This window comes from Lepidochelys kempii, chromosome 2 (assembly GCF_965140285.1).
Source record: "Lepidochelys kempii isolate rLepKem1 chromosome 2, rLepKem1.hap1, whole genome shotgun sequence".
In the NCBI taxonomy this organism is placed as follows: domain Eukaryota; kingdom Metazoa; phylum Chordata; order Testudines; family Cheloniidae; genus Lepidochelys; species Lepidochelys kempii.
In genome coordinates this window covers 232,522,165-232,546,013 of record NC_136381.1, presented here as the reverse complement: position 1 = coordinate 232,546,013, position 23,849 = coordinate 232,522,165, and the positions used below count along the sequence as shown (strand labels likewise).

General features: G+C 40.9%; 1 protein-coding gene across 2 annotated transcripts in view; it reads right to left on the bottom strand.

Annotated features, from left to right (window-relative positions):
* Positions 1 to 23,849, bottom strand: part of PLXDC2 (plexin domain containing 2) — a 418,561-nt gene that overhangs the window by 85,294 nt on the left and 309,418 nt on the right. For both annotated transcript variants that reach the window (XM_073334185.1, XM_073334184.1), the window contains exons 6-7: positions 23,007 to 23,125; positions 10,369 to 10,468 (exon numbers count right to left, since the gene is read on the bottom strand). In XM_073334185.1, coding sequence (XP_073190286.1) covers positions 10,369 to 10,468; positions 23,007 to 23,125 — 219 coding nt within the window. The remainder of the gene's footprint in view (positions 1 to 10,368; positions 10,469 to 23,006; positions 23,126 to 23,849) is intronic.

Sequence of the window (23,849 nt, the reverse complement as noted above, 5' to 3'; positions counted from 1 at the left end):
TGGGTAGATCTGCCAGCAGTGAAGGATATATTCTCCCAGAATGTTTTGTCCAAGAGAAGCACCTGCCAAATCAAAGCAATCATGGAATGTGTTTGAAATGAATTCCTGCTGATGCCTGAAGCTTTCATTTGTTTTTTTGTTTTGTTTTGTTTTTTTTAAATCTGGCTCCTGTCTGTCAAAAAAAAAAAAGAAAAAAAAAGGCAAATGGATACATAGAAAGAAATGATGGCACTGGAAATGAACCTGGCAGCATTCTGTCATTAGTAGAGGTGAACAGTGCAGGTTGGTTAGCCATAATCTTATTATTTCTGAGTATGTCACAATAAATGCCCAAGGGGGACATGTATCAAACCAGGTATTCAGGCTTTCCAAAATCCCCATGAAACAGTCTGTCACACAACCACCCTGCAGATAATTACTAAAAATACTAATATTATGTAAGATGATGTCTGATATAAAAGCTTGCTTTATAATCATGCAGAATGCAGCATGACTGCTAATCCTAGTAAGCAATACATTTTCAGATGGATGGAGGCTTGACCCTTCCTTTTGGAGAAACAATTGGTATCCACAAAACATAATGTGAGCTTCCACACTGTGGTGACACGTGGTGTAAGAAAGCCTAGCATAGGTAGAATCTGAGTACTTGCACTCTTAACGACTTGATTTGCACCTGTAAGCAGGTAGCTGGAAGTACAAGCACTCAGATTTGTGTACACAGTTAAATCGTATGGAAAATGCAGGTACAGCTTCTTTTGAAAATTAGACTTGAAAGGCACTTTTCATCCCCTTTCAAAATTCACATATTCCTCAGGCCTATAATCCTCAATCCTCTTCTTCCGAAGAGAACAAAAGCCAGAAACCAACCCAAAGCAGAAAAACACAACTGAAGTCCCCAATCCTAGACACTTGGGTGTAGTTGTTGTTTTTCACATGCTGTCTATTTGGGTATTTAACAAACAAGTATAAATACAAAGTCCCAGCCCCCCAGAGTTTGCAGTCTAAGGCCTCACTTCACCCAGGTAGTTAGGCGGATGCTTAACTGGAAACATGAATAGTCCCTCTGAAGTCAACGGGACTACTCATAGACTAAGTTAAGCACAGGCTTTACACTGCAAGTTCTTGAGACAGGGACTTCGTATTTATACTTGTTTGTAAAGCATCTATCATGCTTTGGGCATGTCAAAAATGTAATACCACATGTCACAATAGCTTAGATAACCTCGGTGTGTACTAGAAATAAATTTCTGTTAATAGTATTTCCTGGAGCATGTGTATGAAAATGTTTCACTTTTCTTTTAGTCTTTTTTTGTGTCCCATGAATCTTTTTTTTAATTTGAAAAAGATCAATAATGTATAATTCTTCAGTAACAGGTTCTACCTTGTGGGCAACTGTTGCATTTACAATGTAGTTCAAATGGTACACATGTAATATCTTTGAATACAAAAACAAAGGCAGATTTCCGGCATAAAAGAACCAAAGAGAAAACTAGCCTCTTGAGGTAACTACACACCTCAGCCCTGTTGCTAGCCTCTAAAAAGATAACATGCTGTCACAAGGCCAATTGTCCTTTCAAGAGATTAAGCAATGCATCTGTAAATTATAGATGTCTAAGATACTGGTCTGAGAGCACATTTTTCTCTACAGGATTATCACAGTGGTTTAAATGAAATAATGACATATAAACGTTACTTGAATCAGAAGTGCCAGAGTTTACTACATTAGCCACAGAATGCAGGAGGCTCTGCAGATGGTGCAGTAACACAAAAGCAGAAGAGACTTCTACAACATATCAAAAGGGTTAGTACTTGTACTGAACTATTCTGAATCCATATGTTTGACAGATGTAAACCTGATTAGGTTTCTTCTATTAAATCCATTTCAGTTAAACCTTCTAATTTTATCTTCACAAATTACAAGGCTTTGTCACTTAAAGACCCCCAGGGATTCAACACCAGCCCTAGAATCAGCAAGAACAATAAACAAAAATAGCTTACCTAGTAAAGAGAGTTTTTATGTATTTGTGAATCTAAGGGGTGGGAAAATAAATGGCCTGTTTACAAATGAGTATGACAGCTCAGTACGAAATAAACAAGCTATGAAGGATATTCAGTTTATACTACCAGCAATTTATAAATCAAATAAAAGTTACAAAAGAGGGTGGGGCAAATCTCAGTACAAAGTGACCTTTAAATCCAGCAACTAGTACTATATGTGAGCAACTGAGATCTTCATGCCATAGGAGCAAGTATGAATTCTGGGTTGATCATGCTGTTAGTCCCATATGACTGGCAGCCAACTCCTAAACAATGTAAAGGAGTCAGAAAGGCCTGAAGATTATTTTCAAAGTAATATTCACCCTCAGCACTTCATGCACTTTCCATCTTCAAAGGTCTGTAAACTACTAACATTAACTAATGAATCTACAAACAAGAATCTACTGTTCGACACTAGGGAAGTGCTGCTTCCTGATAACACACAATTATGCATGTGTGTCTAAAGTTGTGTCTACACTGCCCCACAGCTTGGACTACAGGGGTGTGAATAGCAGAGTGCACCAAAGGGCTGTGCTATAACTCCCCCATGTGGATGCATTAGGTGTGAATGAAAAGGTTCCTTGTTAGCATTAATGTAATCCTGTTTGAAGAGGACTATGTTAACACAATGAGGAGCTGTTTAGTTCATGCCCTCAGTATCTACACAGGGCAGTTACAGTGCAGCACTTTGGTGCACACTGCTCTTCACTCCCCATAATCTGAACTGCAAGGCAGTGTAGACAAGCCCTAAACCTCCAGCCGAGATGTGGGTCCTTCTTTGTACAACAGTCATTTTTAACATTCTTTAAAGTTACTCAAAACACTGCAAAGTCACCAGCAGTTGGAGGAATTTGAACCTCAGTTCAACAAAAGTTATAAGATCATGGTGAGAAAGGGTGGCAGTTGAGGACACATAGAGGAGATAATCTGTCAATGAGTGAGCCAATGAATTAAGCACCAAATAATTGTTTTGTGAGTAATGTAGAAAAGCCATCCGCAACAGACACAGTTGCCACGTGTAGTTTAGCTGGTTGGGGAAAACACTCAATAGGACAGGTTTCAGAGTAGCAGTCGTGTTAGTCTGTATCCGCAAAAAGAAAAGGAGTACTTGTGGCACCTTAGAGACTAACCAATTTATTTGAGCTTAAGCTTTCATGAGCTACAGCTCACTTCATCGGATGCATTCGATGAAGTGAGCTGTAGCTCACGAAAGCTTATGCTCAAATAAATTGGTTAGTCTCTAAGGTGCCACAAGTACTCCTTTTAACTATATATTGAGTGGCACTAATTGCACTGAAACTGGAATGTTGTTAATTGATTACTAAACTTTCATTTTTATTTGCATACCCAGTGTTGTAGAGTAATTTCAGTGTTTTTAAACCTTGGGTTGTCTCAGCCCACACTTCCTAAAATAGATGAACCTGCCTTAACAGAGCCCAGTGTGAAACATCACTGGGACAAAGTCCAGCCATTTATGTGCCTTCATTATAGGAGTATCCCAACCATTGTTTCCAATAAAAAGACCAGCATGGAGTAGCAACCCACTGTGAGGCTGTAGGAAAAACTGAGAATTCACATCATTTTACACTGCACTTATGGACCACGATTCTCAGTGCAGTGTGGACTCAGAAAGCAGGACACTTGCTCGGTGTTTTAGAGTTGAACACAGTGTCAGGTTGAAGACAATATTTCTTCATTATTTTCTACATGAGCAATTTTAAAACAATTATTTTAAAAAGGTATTGAAAAAGGAGTGTCCTGGAAAAGAGAGAGAGAAAAGGGACTTAGGAGCAGAGATGATAGACCAAGGTGTAGAAATAAAGCTTGAGAGTAGGAAAAGGGAATGCAGTAGAGAGAGAAGAAGATTGAGAATGGCCTGGGAGTAGAAAGAAAGGGCTGGTCTGACAGAGAAGAAAAAAGAATAAGGAACAGTGAAGAGAGGGTGGCAACAGAGGGGCAAGGAGCTGGTAATTGATATAGCAGGGATGATGAAGAAAGAAAAGGAAAAGACCTGCTGAGAGCAGCTGTAGAATTAGCCAGACTATCAGAACTACTGCCAGTCACAGCAATACCTAACCTGAAGACAGGTATTAAGACTTATAGTGTGCTTTCTTGCAAGACAGAAAAGTTAATTTAAAGAACATTCAGCCTGTCTATAGACAGAACAGAGACATCCTGTACCCGCATTAGCCAACTCCTACCTGACTTTCACTGCCAGACTCATCCTTCTTATGGTGGCACATCCCTCTTATAGTGTCCTGGATATGCTCTCACACCTCACACAAACTCAGCTACATCTGGAATGTAGCACTTGTTCTGTACTAGCAACGCTGCACAGTATTTAGGCTAGGAAAATATTCAACCAACAGGAACAATAAAATAAAATAAAATACAATAAAAAGGGGTCTACCAAAATTCCACGTCCCACTCACTCTCCCATCCCCCCCAAAGCCCCCAAACTGCTTTACAATAGCAATGGGGCAAATCCTAGGAAACATCCCAGGTAAATGAATGCAGTAGACAGAGAACAAAGAGTTGCTACTGCCAAGCCTTTGGGGATGGAAGAAGAGACACTTACATTAATATCAGACAAAATGGTCGCTTTCCAGAATCACATGCATATCTAGACCTTTGCTTGTTTATCAGAACTGAATTCCAAGCTTGACCCATCACTAAATGTACCACTTTTCATGTTTTGTTTGATAAGAAACCAATGAGTGAATTAAATCCAAACAACTCTGATGCCCATTTCCTCTGTTGAGGTTTCCCTTAGACAATGAGACTGTGAATGGATTGTACATAGCTTTATCCCACCATTAACAGGAAAACTATAACTAGCGAATGATATATCCTTCCAATGATGATTGCCATCAATTGAGATAAACTGTCTAAACGCTGGCAAAGAGTCCTGTGGCACCTTATCGATTAACAGACGTATTGGAGCATAAGCTTTCATGGGTGAATACCCACTTTGTCAGATGCATGTTTGGCCGATGTACATAGCAAAGGGGCATTGCTGGCACATGATGGCATATATTACATTAGTGGACGTGCAGGTGAATGAACCTTGACTTTATCCTCATGCACAATTATTTCAAATTTGGTGACAATATATACCTCCAGAACAGTGGCATCGCTATGGGCACCCGCATGGCCCCACAATATGCCAACTTTTTTATGGCTGACCTGGAACAATGCTTCCTCAGCTCTCGTCCACTCATGGCCCTTCTCTACCTATGCTACATTGATGACATCTTCATCATCTGGACCCATGGGAAGGAAACCCTGGAAGAATTCCACCACGATTTCAACAGCTTCCACCCCACCATCAACCTCAGCCTGGACCAATACACACGGGAGGTCCACTTCCTAGACACCACGGTGCACATAAGTGATGGTCACGTTAACACCACCCTATACCGAAAACCCACTGACCGCTATGCCTACCTTCATGCCTCCAGTTTCCATCCCGGACACACCCCACCATCCATTGTCTACAGCCAAGCGCGGAGGCATTTGCTCCAACCCCTCAGACAAAGCCCAACACCTACAAGATCTTCACCAAGCATACTCAGAACTACGATACCCGCATGAGGAAATAAGGAAACAGATCGACAGAGCCAGACGTGTACCCAGAAGCCTCCTGCTGCGAGACAAGCCCAAGAAAGAAACCAACAGAACTCCACTGGCCATCACATACAATCCTCAGCTAAAACCTCTCCAATGCATCATCAGTGATCTACAACCCATCCTGGACAATGATCCGTCACTTTCACAGGCCTTGGGAGGCAGGCCAGTCCTCGCCCACAGACAACCCGCCAACCTGAAGCATATTCTCACCAGCAACTACACACCGTACCATAGTAACTCTAACCAATCCATGCTACAAACCTCAATGCCAACTCTGCCCACATATCTACACCAGCGACACCATCACAGGACCTAACCAGATCAGCCACACCATCACCGATTCATTCACCTGCACATCCACCAGTGTAATATACGCCATCATGCGCCAGCAATGCCCCTCTGCTATGAACATCGGCCAAACTGGACAGTCCCTATGTAAAAGGATAAATAGACACAAATCAGATATTAGGAATGGCAATATACAAAAACCTGTAGGAGAACACTTCAACCTCCCTGGACACACAATAGCAGATTTAAAGACTTCAAAAAAACTTCAGGACCAGACTTCAAAGAGAAACTGCTGAGCTTCAGTTCATTTGCAAATTTGACACCATCAGCACAGGATTAAACAAAGACTGGGAATGGCTAGCCAACTACAAAAGCAGTTTCTCCTCCCTTGGTGTTCACACCTCAACTGCTAGAAGAGGGCCTCATCCTCCCTGATTGAACTAACCTCGTTATCCCTAGCCTGATTCTTGCTTGCATATTTATACTTGCCTCTGGAAATTTCCACTACATGCATCCGACAAAGTGGGTATTCACCCTTGAAAGTTTATGCTCCAATACGTCTGTTAGTTTATAAGGTGCCACAGGACTCTTTGCCACTTTTACAGATCCAGACTAACATGGCTACCCCTCTAATACTTGTCTAAATACTAAGACGAAGACTTCTCTGTTAAGAAAAAAAAATCCTTCAGTTTTGTTCCCAATTCTTATAAACAAACCTTTTCCAGTCTTGTTTAAATGCTTTTTAGAGGAAATAACCAACCATAACAAAAATGAAATATCTCCAAACCAGATTTTCAGGGAAGCATGTTTATCCATCAACATTAAGCAGTTTTGCCTGACTTTGGAATAAATGTGTTGTTTCATGAATATTTACAAAATATATTTTCTTTTTTGGCCAATGTTTGAAAGATCCAGCTGTTAGCTCTAAATTTTCTTCCATAAAAAGCAGGTTGGTATCCTGAAGTTGTAGACCCTGATTTGCAGAGGTGCTGAGTTCCCATAATTCCAGTTAAAGTCAGTGGGAAATAAAGATGTTCAACACCTCTGAAAAACAGACTTATTAAGCCTTTTAACTAGTTCAAAATTGTTGAGGTAAATAGAGGACAGCAGCTTTAATGTCAGTCCCTGCTGGAATACTGAAGTCATGAACATATGGCTATAATCATTTAAAAAATATTATCCCATTGAAACTCTGAAAATACTTTTGGTTTTAATTTTTTGGGGGGCTGGTAGAAGAAAAACAACAAAAAAAAGCTCCAAATAAACCAGATGTGGTTCTATAAGACATCCAGTGTAGAGAAATCAGTACAGTGATTCACAAAATTTATCACTGTACCACTATGTCTCCAATTTTCCCAACTGAATTGCTGATTGTACTTTTTTTTGTTTTAAATACAAAAGCTTATTATCTGTCTGTGCCTAATAATAGCTAACATACCATGGCTACATTTTGTACTGAACAATAGTGACACAAGTTGAAAAGATCAAATGTAAATCAGCTGCTGCCTACCATTTAGAAGCCACCAAAGAATAAACTCTCTTGTGTAACAGAAGACGAACTGACCCAAATGAAGAATTTTGGAAATAAGCCTAAGAAATTTCACTTTTGGCATTTTGAATTTGCACCCACTGATGCTAGAACATCTGGAAAAGTTTTGATTATATGTCCGATAAAGGTCCTGGTAAAGTGAGGTTCACCTCAGATTTCTCACACCCATTAGCCTGTACTATAGAGGGAAATGCCAGAAATGCCATATATAGAGAAAGTGAATCCTTCTGACAAAGACTAACGAGGATTATAGGTACACAAAAGGTCAAACACCTAGTAGTGTATTTAAAGAGAGCTCTGCTCAGTCAAGAGAAGTTCAACTGGCTGAACAATGTAAAAACACACTGCAGATATTATGTGCTACATCTCTACGGCTCTGTGAAAGGAAAATGCTTGTTCCTTACAGTGAGAAAGCACTCAGTTACTGTACACTTGTGTATATCTAGAGAATGTTATTTACCTCATTATAATTATACTGGATTTATACTGTTATGCCTGAGAACAGATTCTGGACAGTTACACTAGTATACATTCAATTCAAAGCCAAAGGCTTCATTTTACTGGAAGAAGCATTTATTGTAGACAATGCAAGGAACCTCACTTGCGATCTATCCAAATTCTAATTCATTTACCCTCTGTAATATACCAAAGCAGGTTTGAAGTGTTGAAATAGATTCCAAACCTATCTCTGGATGATGTTCTGTTTCCAAGTCACTAATGGGACTGATCTGCCATGAGTGTATACTAGCTATCTATGCTGGGAGTTCACTTAAAGTAGCATTGAACTTAATTTTCATTATCATTCTACAGGAAATATGCCCTTGTCCCATTGCCATAAATGGAAGTGGCACCAAGTGAGCAGGTTGAAAAAACAGCTTTTCAAGCATCAAGAGAAAAAGCAACAGTAGAAGAAGACTGAGGGCATTTCCCCAACTTTGCAGGATGAAGTCAACCAGTTATTGAGTACGACTTGGAGGGTGCTGAACATTTAACATATAAATCAACACAAATGAACTGTAAGCTCTTTTCTAATAGGGTTATAAAGGAGTCCCTATGTGAAATTCATATTCCATTTTACAGTTTTCCATCCTGTCTAGCCAGTTGATGCGAAGTCCTAGCTAAAATATTAGACAAGAACCCATAAAACAGCTATAGGAGCTCTGTGCCTTCTACAGGGACAAAGTAAGCAGCAATTTATATTCTTTCTGTGTCCTAAAGAACCAATAAATAAACTAAAACTACTATTATTTTATTTCACTTTTGCAGTAATTGACTGGAACCCTGGTTGATTTAACACCTCTGAAAGACAAGAATGCAAGAACATGCATACTTAAAGAGCAGCTGACATTGGCTCTTTACAGGCCAACACTATTTAACAGTTTTGTCAGGATACAATTATATTGCTGGCACATACGAATATAAGGTTGTTCTGTTGACAGCACTATTTGACTCCAGGAAAGCCAACTGCAAATTGCCCATTCCCTTGAATACTACTACCTCCCTCAAGAACTTCAAGCTAGTAAGCAACAGAGTTACCAAGAATTTCCATCCTTCACAAAATAGTACTCTCCTATAAGTGAAGAAGTCAAAGTAGCACAACCTAAAGAGTACAGTAGGTAGTGTAGAAAGGAAACTACCAAAATAGCTGATACAATTCCACTGCTTAGAGCCTCTCACCAATTTCCAGATTGCTCATCTGCCATTTACCAGAGATGACAAAATGAACAGAATAAACTTAAAATTACACTCTATAATATGTGAGCTGGTAAATTAGTGTCACTTCATAAAATCAAGGGAAAAAAACAACAAACAACCCCTCCCCCCCTAAACCACTCATATAGCTGAAAAGTGTCAGGTCAGACTTACTCCTGCTGGTGCAGGGATAGAAAAGGCATTTGTAAGTGTTGAATGCAGCTTTAATTTCCATGGTAGCTCAGCCTGTAGGCTGCTTTGGGGATGGGCTGAATCAGGTCAGCTCACATCAAGTTTGGCTATGCCACACCCCTGCCAGCATTATCCACTTTGGAGACTGCTTATACAGTCCCAAAGCACTAGGAACAGTCTTGGGCAGCTTGTTTCACTGCAGCTTTTTTCCAAGCATATCCTGCTGCCAGGGGCCTTCCCTAAGGTGTAATGGGTAAATCTGGCCCAAAGTATGTATGTAAAGACGCACACCTAGAAAATGAAGTGTGCATTGGAATCCTTAATGGTGCAACTGAAGTCGAGCTATGATCAAGGTATACGAACACCAAGTGATAACAAAATAAGGAGTGATGACTAGTCTTAATTTTAAGTAAGGTGAGTATTTTAAAGCTTTGATAACACCTTTAACCTCAGAGAAAATAAAAATGCAAATTGCAGTGTAACTGAAAAGATTTATGCAAACACAAAATACTAGTTAATTTCTGTGTCTTCTCTCCCTTCCTCTCACTGAAAGGAAGGTATGTGGTCTGACATTTACAGTGTGGAATGTGTTTTGAGAAAAAAAAATCCAACTTTGAAAGCATGATTTTATCTTTCACCTGGGCACAAGGGCATTCTATGCACAATTTATTTGTTTCCATTTATTAATAAAGAAACATATTGCAGCAACTAAGGTGGAGTATCCTATATGGAATACAGAATTGTGTGGTTGATTTATTTTACTTTGTCTGACTCTTTAATTATTTTATTTTACTTAAGTCATCAGTTCAAGAGAAAAAACAGAAAGCCACAGTGGGATCTGTAAATCATATAAAATTGCATTTGAATTAACAAACTGAAATTAGCTAAGTGATTTGTTGTTCAGTTAAATCCGCTTCCATGCAAAATTTGCTTCCCCACTTCCACACTAGTTCACATCATACAGAATTTTTATTACATACTGGGAATTTGCTGGATCCTATGCACCACCACAAATGCATCTGACAGTCCCACTTTCACTGGGTGATTGGCTGAACTTATCTGTGTCACTGCGACAGGAATCTGGAAGAGAAAATAGATTGATGTGCATTAAATATTAATTTTTTACATCAAGAAATTCAAGTCTAAAAATAACAATACTGCCAGAATGAGCATATAGTGTGTGTTTAACAGTTATAAAATAGAAGTTTAAACATATTATAAGAATGATGCAGCATGCTTAAAATAAGTTTTAATACTGACTGAAACTGTAGATTTTAATTTTATCCTACTTTGATTTACCGCCTATTTAACAATATTCACATAATCACCTCTTTTTTAAAGCAAAACAAAACACTTCTTTCCTTCCTTTTGTGTTCAGCTAGACTGGACAATGACAATTGTTACAATACTGTTTGAGTCTGCAGCCAAATAGACGGGAACGATACTGCCCTGGAAAAGTATTAGCTTCCATGTTCATTTTAATGGGACGGTTAACTTGATGGCTTAATTATCTGAACTTAATATCTACTATTAAATATTGATCAGCATAGCAAAGTCATCCAGCTGACATATGTATCCTCCTTAGGAACCTTTATATCCTGGCATTTGATTTACTTTTTGGTGCAACTCTTCCTGGAATATTTTATATAGTTCTTTTTCCATAGTTTGGGAAAAATACAGAAAAACATAAGACTATATTCAGGTTAGTACAAGCATTGGAGGACAAGATATATGAAAAGAGTCTGAAGGAACCATATTTTCATAGTCTCCAAAATATAACACTCAAAGGGGATACAATAACAGTCTAGAAAACTCCTTCAAAGTGAGAGTATAAATGAAAGAAGGGAATTAATCACAGCCTCAGAAGACTGTAGGACAAAGGAGGAAAAGCTTTGGCTGCATATGAAAGAAATATTCTTAAACTGGAGGAAAAGAGACCATAAAAGGCACCATCAATTTAGCTATTCAAGACCAGGATAAATAAGACATTGGTGGGGGATGATGTATTGAATAAGTTCTGTAAGATACAGAGGGGTCACACTAGATGAGCTAAGTAACCAGAGTTTCATGGTCACAAAAACTACAGGTTCAGTTCAAGCTCTGTGTGCCTGTGTGTTTGTGTGTGTGTGTGTTTGTGTGTGTATGCATGCGTGTAACTATCTAACTGTGCCCACAAAACTGGTAGCCTGAGATGTAAATGATATCAAGTGTGCCCATAAAATAAAAATTGTGAATGTCTCATTTTGTGTCTAATGGTGATATTGGGTATTAAAATAGGAGACTGGAGCCCTGTAATATGGAAAACACAAATAGAGCCATCTGCATAAAGATTTGGAGCAGAAATATCTTCACAGATTTGGCAAATTCCCTGCAGATTTCAGCTTTCATGTGCTTATTCTAATGAGATGTTAAGCATGGAATCAATCTCTAATACATAGCAAGGGCCAACAACCCAAGATCCTAAAGTTCAGAACCAATAAACTGGATCAGAAATCTAATTTAATGTTTTCCAATAATGCTTTCATATCGAGTCTGTCACAGGATAGCACCGTAGAAATCGGGGAGACCCACCATAGAACCTCGCAAGTTACTGCAGTTCAAGAAGGAGCAAGGACGATAGGGTTTCAGGAGGTGTATGCTTTTGTTGTGGGGGGGGCAGGGGTAAGGACATTAGAAGGTACAGCCCCACTAAGAATGTAAACTGTAAGAATGTAGACTGACACTGAAGATTTGGGAGCCCCAGTCAGAGGTGCGCAAAGGGGGAGGGAAGGAAAGCAATGGCACGGCCTCCCCAATAATTGTCAGGGTCACAGAACTTCTCCGGCCCCAGGGCCAAGGGGCAGCGAAGAGCGAGCTGCTCTGGGGGCCAGGGTCGGGGGAGAGCTAGTTCCTATCAGGGTCAGGACCGGGGTTGGGGCTGGAGTGGGAGGGGGTTGGGGCAGGGAAGAGCGAACTCCAAAAGGGGTCAGATTTAAATTTCTGCACACGCCCCTGCCCTAGGTAGTGGTGAGACTACTGGGAGGTTTGGACCAGGAGGGGTAGGAGGGGGCCTTAGTATTTCAGGTGTGCGAAAATGGGACACATCAGGTGGTTCTGCCCTTTGAAGAGGAAACTTGGGAAAGATGGTGTCTGTGGAGGTGGAGAGCCTTAAGAGTGAGGGAAATAATTTCCCAGGTGGGGCACTGACGCAGAGGAGGGTAGTAGGGGAACGGAAGCTGGTGGCAGAGATAAAACACTGTTTAGGGCCTTGGTCCGATCAGTGTGCAACAGGGACCCAGGCAGGGCTTCAAAGGAACAGTGCCTATGAGAAGGGTACAATGGAGGCTGCAGTTATGGCAGTATTGTTTAGGGCTATCATAGGAATTAGGGCTGTCAATTAATGGCTGTTAACTGAAGCAATTAACTCAAAACAAATGAACTCGCTTTTAAAAATTAATCACAATTAATCGCAGTTTTGATCACACTCCTAAACAATAACAGAATACCAATTGATATTAATTATAAATATTGTTGGATGTTTTTCAACATTTTTAAAAATATTGATTTCAATTATAATATAGAATACAAAGTGTACAATACTCACTTAAGTACAGGAGTGCAATTTCTTTATTGTGCAAATGCAAGTTACAAATGTAACGCTTGTTACAAAAATAATGCATTAATTAAATTTGTGACTGAACTCCTTGGGGGAGAATTGTATGTTTCCTGCTCTGTGGTTTTTCTCACATTCTGCCATATATTTCATGTTATGGCAGTCTCATATGCTGACCCAGTACATGTTTGATTTAAGAACAATTTCACTGCAGATTTGACAAAACACAAAGAAAGGTGCCAACGTGAGATTTCTAAAGATAGCTACAGCACTCGCCCCAAGGTTTAAGAATCTGAAGTGCCTTCCAAAATCTGAGAGGGATGAGGTGTGGAGAATGCTTTCAGAAGTCTTAAAAGAGCAACACTCTGATGCAGAAACTACAGAACCTGAACCATGAAAAAAAGAAAATCAGCCTTCTGCTTCGGCATCTGACTCAGTTGATGAAAATGAACATGTGTCACTCCTCACTGCTTTGCATTGTTATTGAGCAGAACCTGTCATAAGCATGAAAGCATGTCCTCTGGAATGGTGGCCGAAGCATGAAGGGGCATGCAAATGTTTAGAATATCTGGCACATAAATACCTTGCAGAGCTAGCTATAACAGTGGCATGTGAACACTTGTTCTCACTTTCAGTTGACATTGTAAATAAGAAGTGGGCAGCATTATCTCCCGTAAATCAGAAGAGCTCGCGAAGAACTTGCCAGCACAGTTGATCATGGAGACTCAAGGCCGAAAACACACTCCAGCATGGAGTACACAGGAGGTGCTGGATCTTATTGCTGTGTGGGGAGAAGAGTCTGTGCAGGCAGAGCTCCGATCCAGCAGAAGAAACGCTGACATCTATGCCCAGATCCTGCAGGGGATGGGGAAAAAGGACTACACCAGGGACCTGCAGCAGTGCTGCGTGAAAATAAAGGAGCTTTGGCAAGTGTACCAGAAGACAAGGCAAAAGAAGACAAAGTTGCTCTGGTTCTGCCCCGCAGACATGCTGCTTTTATGAGGAGCTGCATGCGATTTTCAGCAGAGACCCCACCACTACCCCAAAACAGTCCTTGGATACCTCCCAGGAGCCCTGGGAGAACTTGAGCAACAACGAGGAGGAGGAAGAGGAGAATGTGGGGCAGGCAAGCAGAGGATCCATTCTCCCCGACAGCCAAGATATATTTTTAAGCCTGGAGCCCATCCCTTCACAGGACCAGTTGGCAGAGGAGCATGATGCTGGGGAAGGCACCACTGTGGGATAGCTACCCACAGTTCAGTGTTCCATGTGTCGATGCAAGCCCTGCTAGTGAGGATGCACTCTGTTGACACAACGAGCATAGTGTGGACATGCAAGACTGACTTGCTTAAATCAGAGGCTCAATGTCGACTTACATAAAGTCGACTTAACTTTGTAGTATAGACATGGCCTATGAGATGAGCCAGCTGAAAGGAGAGCTGGAGCAGCTACAGGAAAAAAACACTAATAAGGGTCAGAGAAGAAGATGCGATTTATATTGATTGTGCCTGGTGAGACAGAGTATGTGTCCTTGGCCCCACTGCACAGGACTGAGAAGGACTGGGATTAAGGGTTTGTTCCTGTGGGACGTAGGGAACCCTCTGTGCTGTCAATGAATGTATCTGTCCTGGGAAATGGTTTCTGGAATGCTTGGGCTACGTGAAATGAATGTTTGAGTTGGAGAGGGAAAATCTGGGGTCCAGTTTCAGGAGTTGGAGCCCCGGAGTATTATAAGGAATGTTTTGTGAGGCCAGGAATGGGGAAGGAGTGATTGGGACAAGCTCTGACTGGAGAGCAGCCACAGAGGAATGGAGCTAGCTCAAGTAGTGGGGTCCTGGAGTAAGGGGGTGGTCAGAGCTAGTACTAGCCCATTGGGGTCCCTAATCAGGAATATCCTACCCCCAAGACTAAAACAGGCAAGTTTTTACAATAAAAAGTGAATAGGAGGCCCCCTTGAGCTGATTGGTGTTCTAAGCAATTGCTTAGTTTGATTATGCCTAGCACCAGCTCTGGGGCAGGTGTTCCAGAAGGAGCAGGGAGCTGGCTGAGAAGTGTGAACTGAGGAACTGCCTATGTTTGGTTTGCTTATGTTTGAAAAATAACCAGGTTTGAAGGAGGCTGGGCAAGGCAGTGTATGTTTTGAAGCTGAGGAGAAACCCTGTCCTGTGACTGATTGCTTTTAAACGGAAGGCTTTGAATGAGGTTTTAGGATTAGGAAGAGCATTCTCCAAGGAAATGCTCAAATAAATTGGTTAGTCTCTAAGGTGCCACAAGTACTCCTTTTCTTTTTGCGAATACAGACTAACACGGCTGTTACTCTGAAACAAGTTAAATACAGTAAGTCAGTTAGGCCAACTCTTCAAAGTGGAATATAGCTTATGTCAAATGATTAATGTTACAAAACAATGGTCCAGTTGAAGTAGACTGGTAATTCATATCATATAATTAGCTAAAGAAAAACATCCTCTTCATTAAATATACATATGCACACAATATATTTTTTCTGTGAGGGAGAGTCAGACCTATCTTACAGAGCAGGCTATTTCAGTCTTTTTGTAATTTATTTATATCAATAACGTCTTATATAGATTAAACATCTTCTGAGCAAAATACCAGCTAATAATAGGCTCTCTCACTATTATGCCTTGTTAGTAAAATCTAGCAGACAAACCCATTAGATTTCCAATGTTCTCAGAACATTGAGAACTGTAGTCATATACAGATGGTATAAACACCTTCAATTTCCCTGCTTCCCCCCTTGGGAGGGTAGGGAAGGTACTGTGTATATAATACTAGCTGAAAACTGTGTCAGCTAGTGGCTTTGAGCTGTGAGAATGGTTGCTGAAAGGTGGCAGGAGCACTTGAAGGGCAAATTTAAAAAAAACCAAAACCCTAAAAGCCTATTTTAGCTTCCACCATGGCCAACACAAAACTCTCTCTTCTACAACTGACCAGTTTGGGAATAAGCTTTCCAATACCAATGTCCTCCCTAGGATGTCTGCATGCCATAATGACCTATGCAGACAATACTGGAAAAGGAGAGATCTAGATTCTAGAGAGCACTGTATTAGTTGCAAAAAGCCATTGACAGTATTAAAGTGAGCAGTATTTTCCATTCGACAGTTCTGAAGTCCCTGTTTGGGTTCATCTTTCTCGGAGGCCAGACCAGTGAAATAGATTCTTTGCCCCCCCAGAAAGTTACACAATGCTCTGAGCTTATTCTGAAGAAGGCGCTGAGAAGGATATAATTATCATATTCCCCCAGTCTAATTCCATGTCAAATATAAGACCTAGAGTATGGTCTAGAATAATAATTAGTAATACCTAATATTTTATATAGTACTTTTCATCTTCAAACCTCTGTATAGACATTAGCGCATTAATCTGTCCACTGAACTGCATAAAACATCTGAAGAAGGAATTATTAATAATTGTGTATTTTATTATATTTGAGGCGTATATGCATCACTCCCACCCCTAATATTGTTTTAAAGAGAAGCTGAATTTTCACTTTAAACTTTGGAATATATTCTATTTCAAGCCATTCTGATCTACAGTAACTCATCGCTTAACGTTGTAGTTATGTTCCTGAAAAATGCTACTTTAATCGAAATGATGTTAAGCGAATCCAGTTTCCCCATAAGAATTAATGTAAATGGGGGGGTTAGGTTCCAGGAAATTTTTTTCGCCAGACAAAAGACTATATATATACACACACACACACGCACACGGTATAAGTTGTAAACAATTTAATACTGTACAATGATGATTGTGAAGCTTGGTTGAGGTGGTGGTGTCAGAGAGTGGGAAAAAGCAGGGAATGCCTTACTGCTAAATGATGAACTCGCACTTGGCTGAGCCCTCAAGGGTTAAAACACTGTTGTTAATGTATCCTCACACTCTATAAGGCAGCATGAATGGAAGGAGGGGAGACAGAGTGGCAGAGAGAGACCGAGACACACACCTTGTGTGTGAGAGAGAGACGTGCATTACCCCTTTCAGTACGCTGACCCCACTCTAAGTACACTGCCTTTTAAAGTAGATAAGCAAGTTGAGACAGCAGCTGCTGCTGCTTCGGTCCTGAGCCCTGTCCTGTTCGTTGTCTCCCCCTCTCCCACTCTGTGGATGGGGTGAAGGAGGGGTGGAGGGAAGCGGGATACCCTGACATTAGCACCAATTTCCCCCTCACCCATCCCCCGCACAGCAAGCAGGAGGAGCAGCTCTAAGGCAGAGGGCAGGAGCAGCACATGGCAGTAGGCGGAGGAACAGCTGAACTGCCCGGAAATTGATAGTCTGCTGGGTGGCTGTCGCACAGGGAACTTAGGGGAGCGGGGAGCTGATAGGGGGGCTGCCAGTCAACCCTGGTTCCAAGCCCCCCCCCCCACCTGGCTGCAACGGGCTGCTCTTTCTGCAAGTAGTGGACAAAGCAGGTGGCTGCCAAACAAGATTAAAAGAGGGCATTGCGCAACTTTAAACAAGCATGTTCCTAATTGATCAGCAACGTAAGAACGAAACAACATTAACCGGAAGGACTTTAAGTGAGGAGTTACTGTATTTATCTTACAGTAAATATTTCTTCTTTGATTTTATATCACTAGAAATATTCACATGAAAACCAGATCTTAGCTCCTTATGGTCTTGTCTAATCTGTATTCACCTAAAATCCCAATACTCTTTATGTGATCTCTTAATCATTTTCACATCAGCCAACTGTAATGTCAAACCACAAACAAGGGATGATATTTTTAAATGAGAAGTGAGACAGAGAAACAGGTAAAATCTTAAAAACTAAAATCTCGTTTCCATGTAAATATCCAGAGTAATAAGAAGAGGAAGAGAAATGCAAAAAAACTCCAACCCCCCCATCCATTATGTAAGCAGAACTGTCTTCGAAGTGAATATTTTTCTGATTTTTCATGAAGCAACAGTGAGTTTTTAAACTTTGTTACCTAAAACAAAATATTTTCCAGCATAAACAGCAAGAGCATTCACTTAATCTAAATGCCGACATTATACATCTGTATTAACCGCTGTCCCCTCTCAGAAGAGAGAGGAACTTGACAGCATGTCTCTCTTAGAACTATTTGCTGGCTTCAGATATTCTGCAATTTCAGCAAGTGTTTCAACTTTTACAATGGTTTCTGGATAGTTACATAACTGAAGGACCATTACTATCTAAACCAACAGAGACAGCCTTCATGTCAATGAAATGAAGAAAAATGTCCTCAAACATTCAGAGAGTCATTGACACCTCTGGTTAATTTGCACTGGCCATGCATTAATTACATCTAAAGATAGAAACAGTAAATATTACACTAAGACCGTGTCTGCACTACACAATTAAGTCAACCTATGTTAGGTTGACCTACAGCTACCACATTGATTACAGTAGAACCTCAGAATTATGGACACCTCGGGAATGGAGGTTCGTAACTCTGAACAAAGCACAGTTCGGGCTCTAGATCCAGCAGCTGACACTTCAGGCCAGGTTCCAGCAGCAGCTGAGCTCCCTCCACAGCACCAGCAGCTTCCTTGCAGGCTGTTTCTTTCCCTGTGTTGGACCGAGTTTGCAAGCTTGTTCCCCTCCCAGCCACGGGAGGGAGGGTGAAAACAGCATGTCCCCCTCTTGGCCAGGGGTGGGAGGGTGAGTGCATCCCCCTCCCCCAGGGGCGGTGAAAGTGATGCTGACCCCAGCGCTGCTCCTGCTCTGCTGGCTCTGGTTCTCTTGGGCTGGCAGCCCCAGCATCTTTACCTCCTAGCTGTAAGTGGCTGCCCCATATGTGGCGGAGGGGACAGGCAGCCCAGATCTGCCTACCTTTAAGATGCAATAGAGGCACATAACAGTATTTGCTCTTTTGGAGGGGCGCAGGGGTCTCTACTGCTGCCTTATTGGTTACTTTCAGTTTCACATGGTGTGCAGTTGACCAATCAGTCCATAACTCTGGTAGTCTCATCTCTGAGTTTCTACTGTACTGCGGTTTTTCATGTCCACACTACCCTCCTTCTGTCGGTGGTGCACGTCCTCACCAGAAGCACTTGCATCGGCTTAAGAGGGGTAGGAGGGTGGGGCTGAGAGCCCAGGTTCTCAGCTCGGTGTGGAGCTACCAGCTGGGAGCCTGGCTGCCCGGTGCTGAGAGCCTGGGCTCTCAGCACTCGCAGAACTTCCAGTTGGGAGCCCGGCTGCCCATGGGCTCCAGCTGGGAGATCTGCAGGGAACCGAGAGCCCAGGTTCTCAGCACCTGGTGGCCGGGCTCCCAGCTGGGAGCTCTGTGCTGAGCTGAGAATCCAGCCTGACAGGCAATGTAAGTAACGCAGTATACAGACACTGCATCGCCCTAACTACATCAACCAAAGCGCTACACCTCTTGTGGAAGTGAAATTATTAGGTCAGTGTAGTGGGGGACTTAAATCGGCGGGAGAAATGCTATAATGTAGACACTTACAGAGTTAGGTCGATGTAAGCTGCCTTATGTCTACCCTACTCTGTAGTGTAGACCTGGCCTAAGGAACATTAGCTTTAAGTACTTCCAACAGAAGACTGGATTAAAAAGCTGTTTTCTTTAATAAACTGTAAAGCTCTTGAAAACTGACCTTCTCTGAGATTTACTACAGAATGAGAGGGCAGTCCCTATTAAAACATACATAAGCACATTCCCCAGCAGATTGTTTATTAATATCCTCTACTGGCAAAACTGAATTATCACTTCAGTGTGTCCTAAGCATTAGAGACTACCAGTAAAATATTCATTAATGTAAACTGCATTAGTTAGCCAATATAATACACTTTCAATGAGGTTCTGCATGCTGAATAACATTACGTATTAGCAAAGCAGCATTCAAAGAGAAAATGTGTACACAGTAAACAAACTAAAATGTTAAAAAATAAACATTTAGCTTACTTGAAAATCTTTCTAGTCTATTTCCTCAAAGGAATTTATAATACACAGAAGTCTTTGGCTTATACAAAGCATATTTACATTCTTGTAAATCAATTCTGATATTATAATGCGAAAGGAATATCAGAAAGATACACTAGAAAAGTATCAGGGGGTAGCCATGTTAGTCTGTAAGCACAAAAACAACAAGGAGTTCGGTGGCACCTTAAAGACTAACAGATTTATTTGGGCATAAGCTTTCGTGGGTAAAAAACCACTGCTTCAGCTGGATGGAGTGAAAATGGAGTGAAATTTTCACTCCATGCATCTGAAGAAGTGGTTTTTTACCCACGAAAGCTTTTTCCAAATAAATCTGTTAGTCTTTAAGGTGCCACCGGAACCCTTACACTAGAAAAGATGATGATAAAAATACTTTTATAGGGATGAATAAATAAGTTCAGAGAAAAAAAGAACTAGACTAAACCCAATTAGAGAACTTACTTAGTTTTGAAAATTTTCAGGTACATAGGTCCCTCTTCCCAAATCCAAATTACCTACTGATTTTCCTGGAACACATTGTGGAGTCTCAGTAGTGCTAACAATCTCTGCTGGGCTAGCTGCTGTTTTCAACACATGACTTCAGAGTTTCCTTGGGCTTTGAAGGTAAGCATGGATCTCAAAACCTCTGGAGTACATCTGACCAGGGAGTCCACAGAATATGCAAGATTTTAATAGCATAGCTCTCTAGAACCCAGTTAAGCTGAACCTGAGATCTTGCTTCAATACATCACAGTATTTATGGGGTCAGAAGGCCTGTAGTGGGCTAGGATGACAGAAAGAAGGATATGAAAAAGGAAATATCAGATGGTTTGAATAAATAGGAGCAAGAGGTGAAAGCTTCAGGTAAGGTGCCTTAGTTTCCACTCCACTCCCAATACCCTGAAGCATGTAGTCAGTTATTTTTAAGCTTGATTCTTTATAGATAACAGTTAACTCTGTCTCCTAGTATTATTGGCCAACTTTTTTGCCACATGTCTAACTTTTGTACTTTGCAATGTTCTTGTAGCCATGTTGCTTCCAGGTTATGAGAGAGACAAGGTAGGTGAAGTAATATCTTTTATTGGACCAACTTTCTGCTGGTGGAAGGTATAAGCTTTCAAGATACACAGAGCTCTTCCTCAGGTCTGGGAAAGGAAGCAGAGTGTCTGAGCTAAATACAAGATGGGACAGATTGTACAGCAGTAGAGGTAATGCATGTTGGAAGTAGTCACGTGAAATGAAGTGGGCAACTGGGAGTTAGATTGTTATGTACAAAGTGTTTTGAAGTAGGCAATTAAGAGTAGCAGACAGTGTGGTGTGTGACAAATTGCTGTAATGAGACATAAAACCAGTGTCCCTGTTCAGTCCGTGGTGTCTAGTGGAGTTATACATTTAAGCTCCCACGCTCACCTTTAGAAGATGTTAAGCGGATTTCCTTTGAGGACAAGTATTGAAAGATCACTTATGCAGTGTCTGCCCACAGGTGATATGGTGTTTTTCTCTTTTATCATTTTTTCTGTGTGAGTTCATTCAAAACACAGTAATTGTCTGGTTTCACCCACATAGTTGCTGTTGGAGGATTTAGTGCACTGGATGAGTATACCACACGTTGTATTCATGTAGGACCCATGAATCTTGAAAGATGGGGAGAGAGAAGGGGGGATTGATCGTCATAGCAGTGGGTACTGGCAGGGTCTAGTGCTGCTTTGAGTTCATGGGTCCTAGTCTGTGTGGAGCTTGCTTCTGATGATGAGCTGGGAAAGATTGGGGGGGGGGGGTTGTCTGATGGCCAGAAGACGAAGTTCAACAATTATTTTTTTCAGGATGTGGTGCCCATCAAATATGGATTGTAACTGTTTGAGGATCCCCACATGACTTACAAGGAGAGGTCTGAGGGAACTGGGGTTATTTAGTCTGCAGAAGAGAAGAGTGAGGGGGGATTTGATGGCAGCCTTCAACTACCTGAAGGGGGGGTTCAAAAGAGGATGGAGCTAGGCTGTTCTCAGTGGTGGCAGATGACAGAACAAGAAGCAATGGTCTCAAGTTGCAGTGGAGAAGGTCTAGGTTCGATATTAGGAAACACTATTTCACTAGGAGGGTGGTGAAGCACTGGAATGGATTACCTAGGGAGGTGGTAGAATCTCCATCCTTAGAGGTTTTTAAAGTCCAGCTTGACAAAGCCCTGCCTGGGATGATTTAGTTGGTGTTGGTCCTGCTTTGAGCAGGGGATTGGACTAGATGATCTCCTGAGGTCTCTTCCAACCCTAATATTCTATGATTCTATATGGGTTGCAGTGTGGTGTGGAAGGTGGCAGGTAAGGGTCTGAGTTTTTCTTCTCTATTGAAGCAGGTTCTCCTGGAGTATTTGGTAGCCTTTTCCATGATGCGATCTACTTCTCTGGTGGAGTTTCCTTCTTTAGAGAAGGAAGCTTTTAAGTGTGTTTAGATGTGTGTTCTGATTCTGAATTTTATCTTTGGAGCAAATGTGGTGGTATCGGAGTGCCTGCCTCCTTTCATTATTATTTACATCTATACAAAATGAGTGTGAAATTACTGTAAAATGTTACCAAATCAAAATGACAGTCTCTGACACCCACTCTGCACAGGTGTAAATGGTGACACAACATTCAGGACACAGGAGAATGGGGAGTAATGACTACAATAGTTACCATTAATATGGTCACTAGTTTAATTTACAAAATGTGCCTCTCTCAAATTCAAAGTGCATTTGCAAGCCACTTTTTAAAAAATATTTATCTAAGAAATTACAAGTTGGATCCGGGAATCAAATTAGATTTCACCTCCCAACCCCTACTAGGACTTTACTAAACAATCAGCACTGAAAACATCCAGAGAAGGATCATCTTAGAGTCAAATGAAATTCACCAACTATGATATTCAAGGTAATCATATGACCTTCAGCTTTACAAAGGAATTCAAGTTTCAGCAGAACAGGTATCTTATGTGTAACAAAATATAAAAGTGATTTTGACACATTTGAACTTTCAGGTAACCAAAATAAAAATTATACAGAGTAGGTCCTGACAGACAGAAATTGTGGGATTGTAAAGTGATACAATTATTCAAATGATAGTTTTCAGACTCAACTTACTTCTTTATATCCAAAAATGATACGCCCATCATTGAGTAAGGTAGCCTGAAAAGTGAAACTGCCTAGGTTGTAATTATCCTGCAGATGTACATGATCCCATTGGACAACAAGTGCTGTGCCTGTGAGCCCCAGAGAGGGGAAGAAAAACATGAGAAAAATATTCATTAACATTAGCGTAAGCATTTACCGAAGTTATATTAAATAAAAAAAATACTTTGTCCCTATATATCATATTTCAGCCAAAGACCTCAAATCACCAAAGATCTCATAAACATTACTTGAGCACCAAACTCTCTTGTAACATGTTTATTACAGTGTTATAATTAATTATATCATTATATAGATACATTTGAGTCAAGACAGATTGAGGAACTTGCCTAAAGTCATAGAGTGAGTCAGTGTCAATAATCAAGAACAGAACCCAGTATTCCTACTCCAAGTTTGCTGCTTTAACCACAAGACCAGTGTCCTTCATTTATCCTATCACTCAATGGCTATCAAGGCTGAAAAGTTAATGGAATTGCTGGTATTGTAAAAGTGATTATTTAAGGTATTCAGTTTCCTCCATTACAATGCAGCAATATAAACAACATTATATTTTCTCTACAATGTAAGGTTTTACTGTGTTTCTGAAAGCTGAAAAATACTAGGGGTTGGCAATAAATATTAACTATGCAGTCTAAATTAAAGCCACTAAAAAGCCATAGATGGGGGTAAATGTTGAGTTAGGTGTGCAGAGATTTAGTTGCAAAAGGCCTATTAATATCCATGGGAGCTGTCTGGCTGGACCCCCATGCACCACACTAAAAATGTACCCTCAAGTGACTCACATGCTCTGCAAAC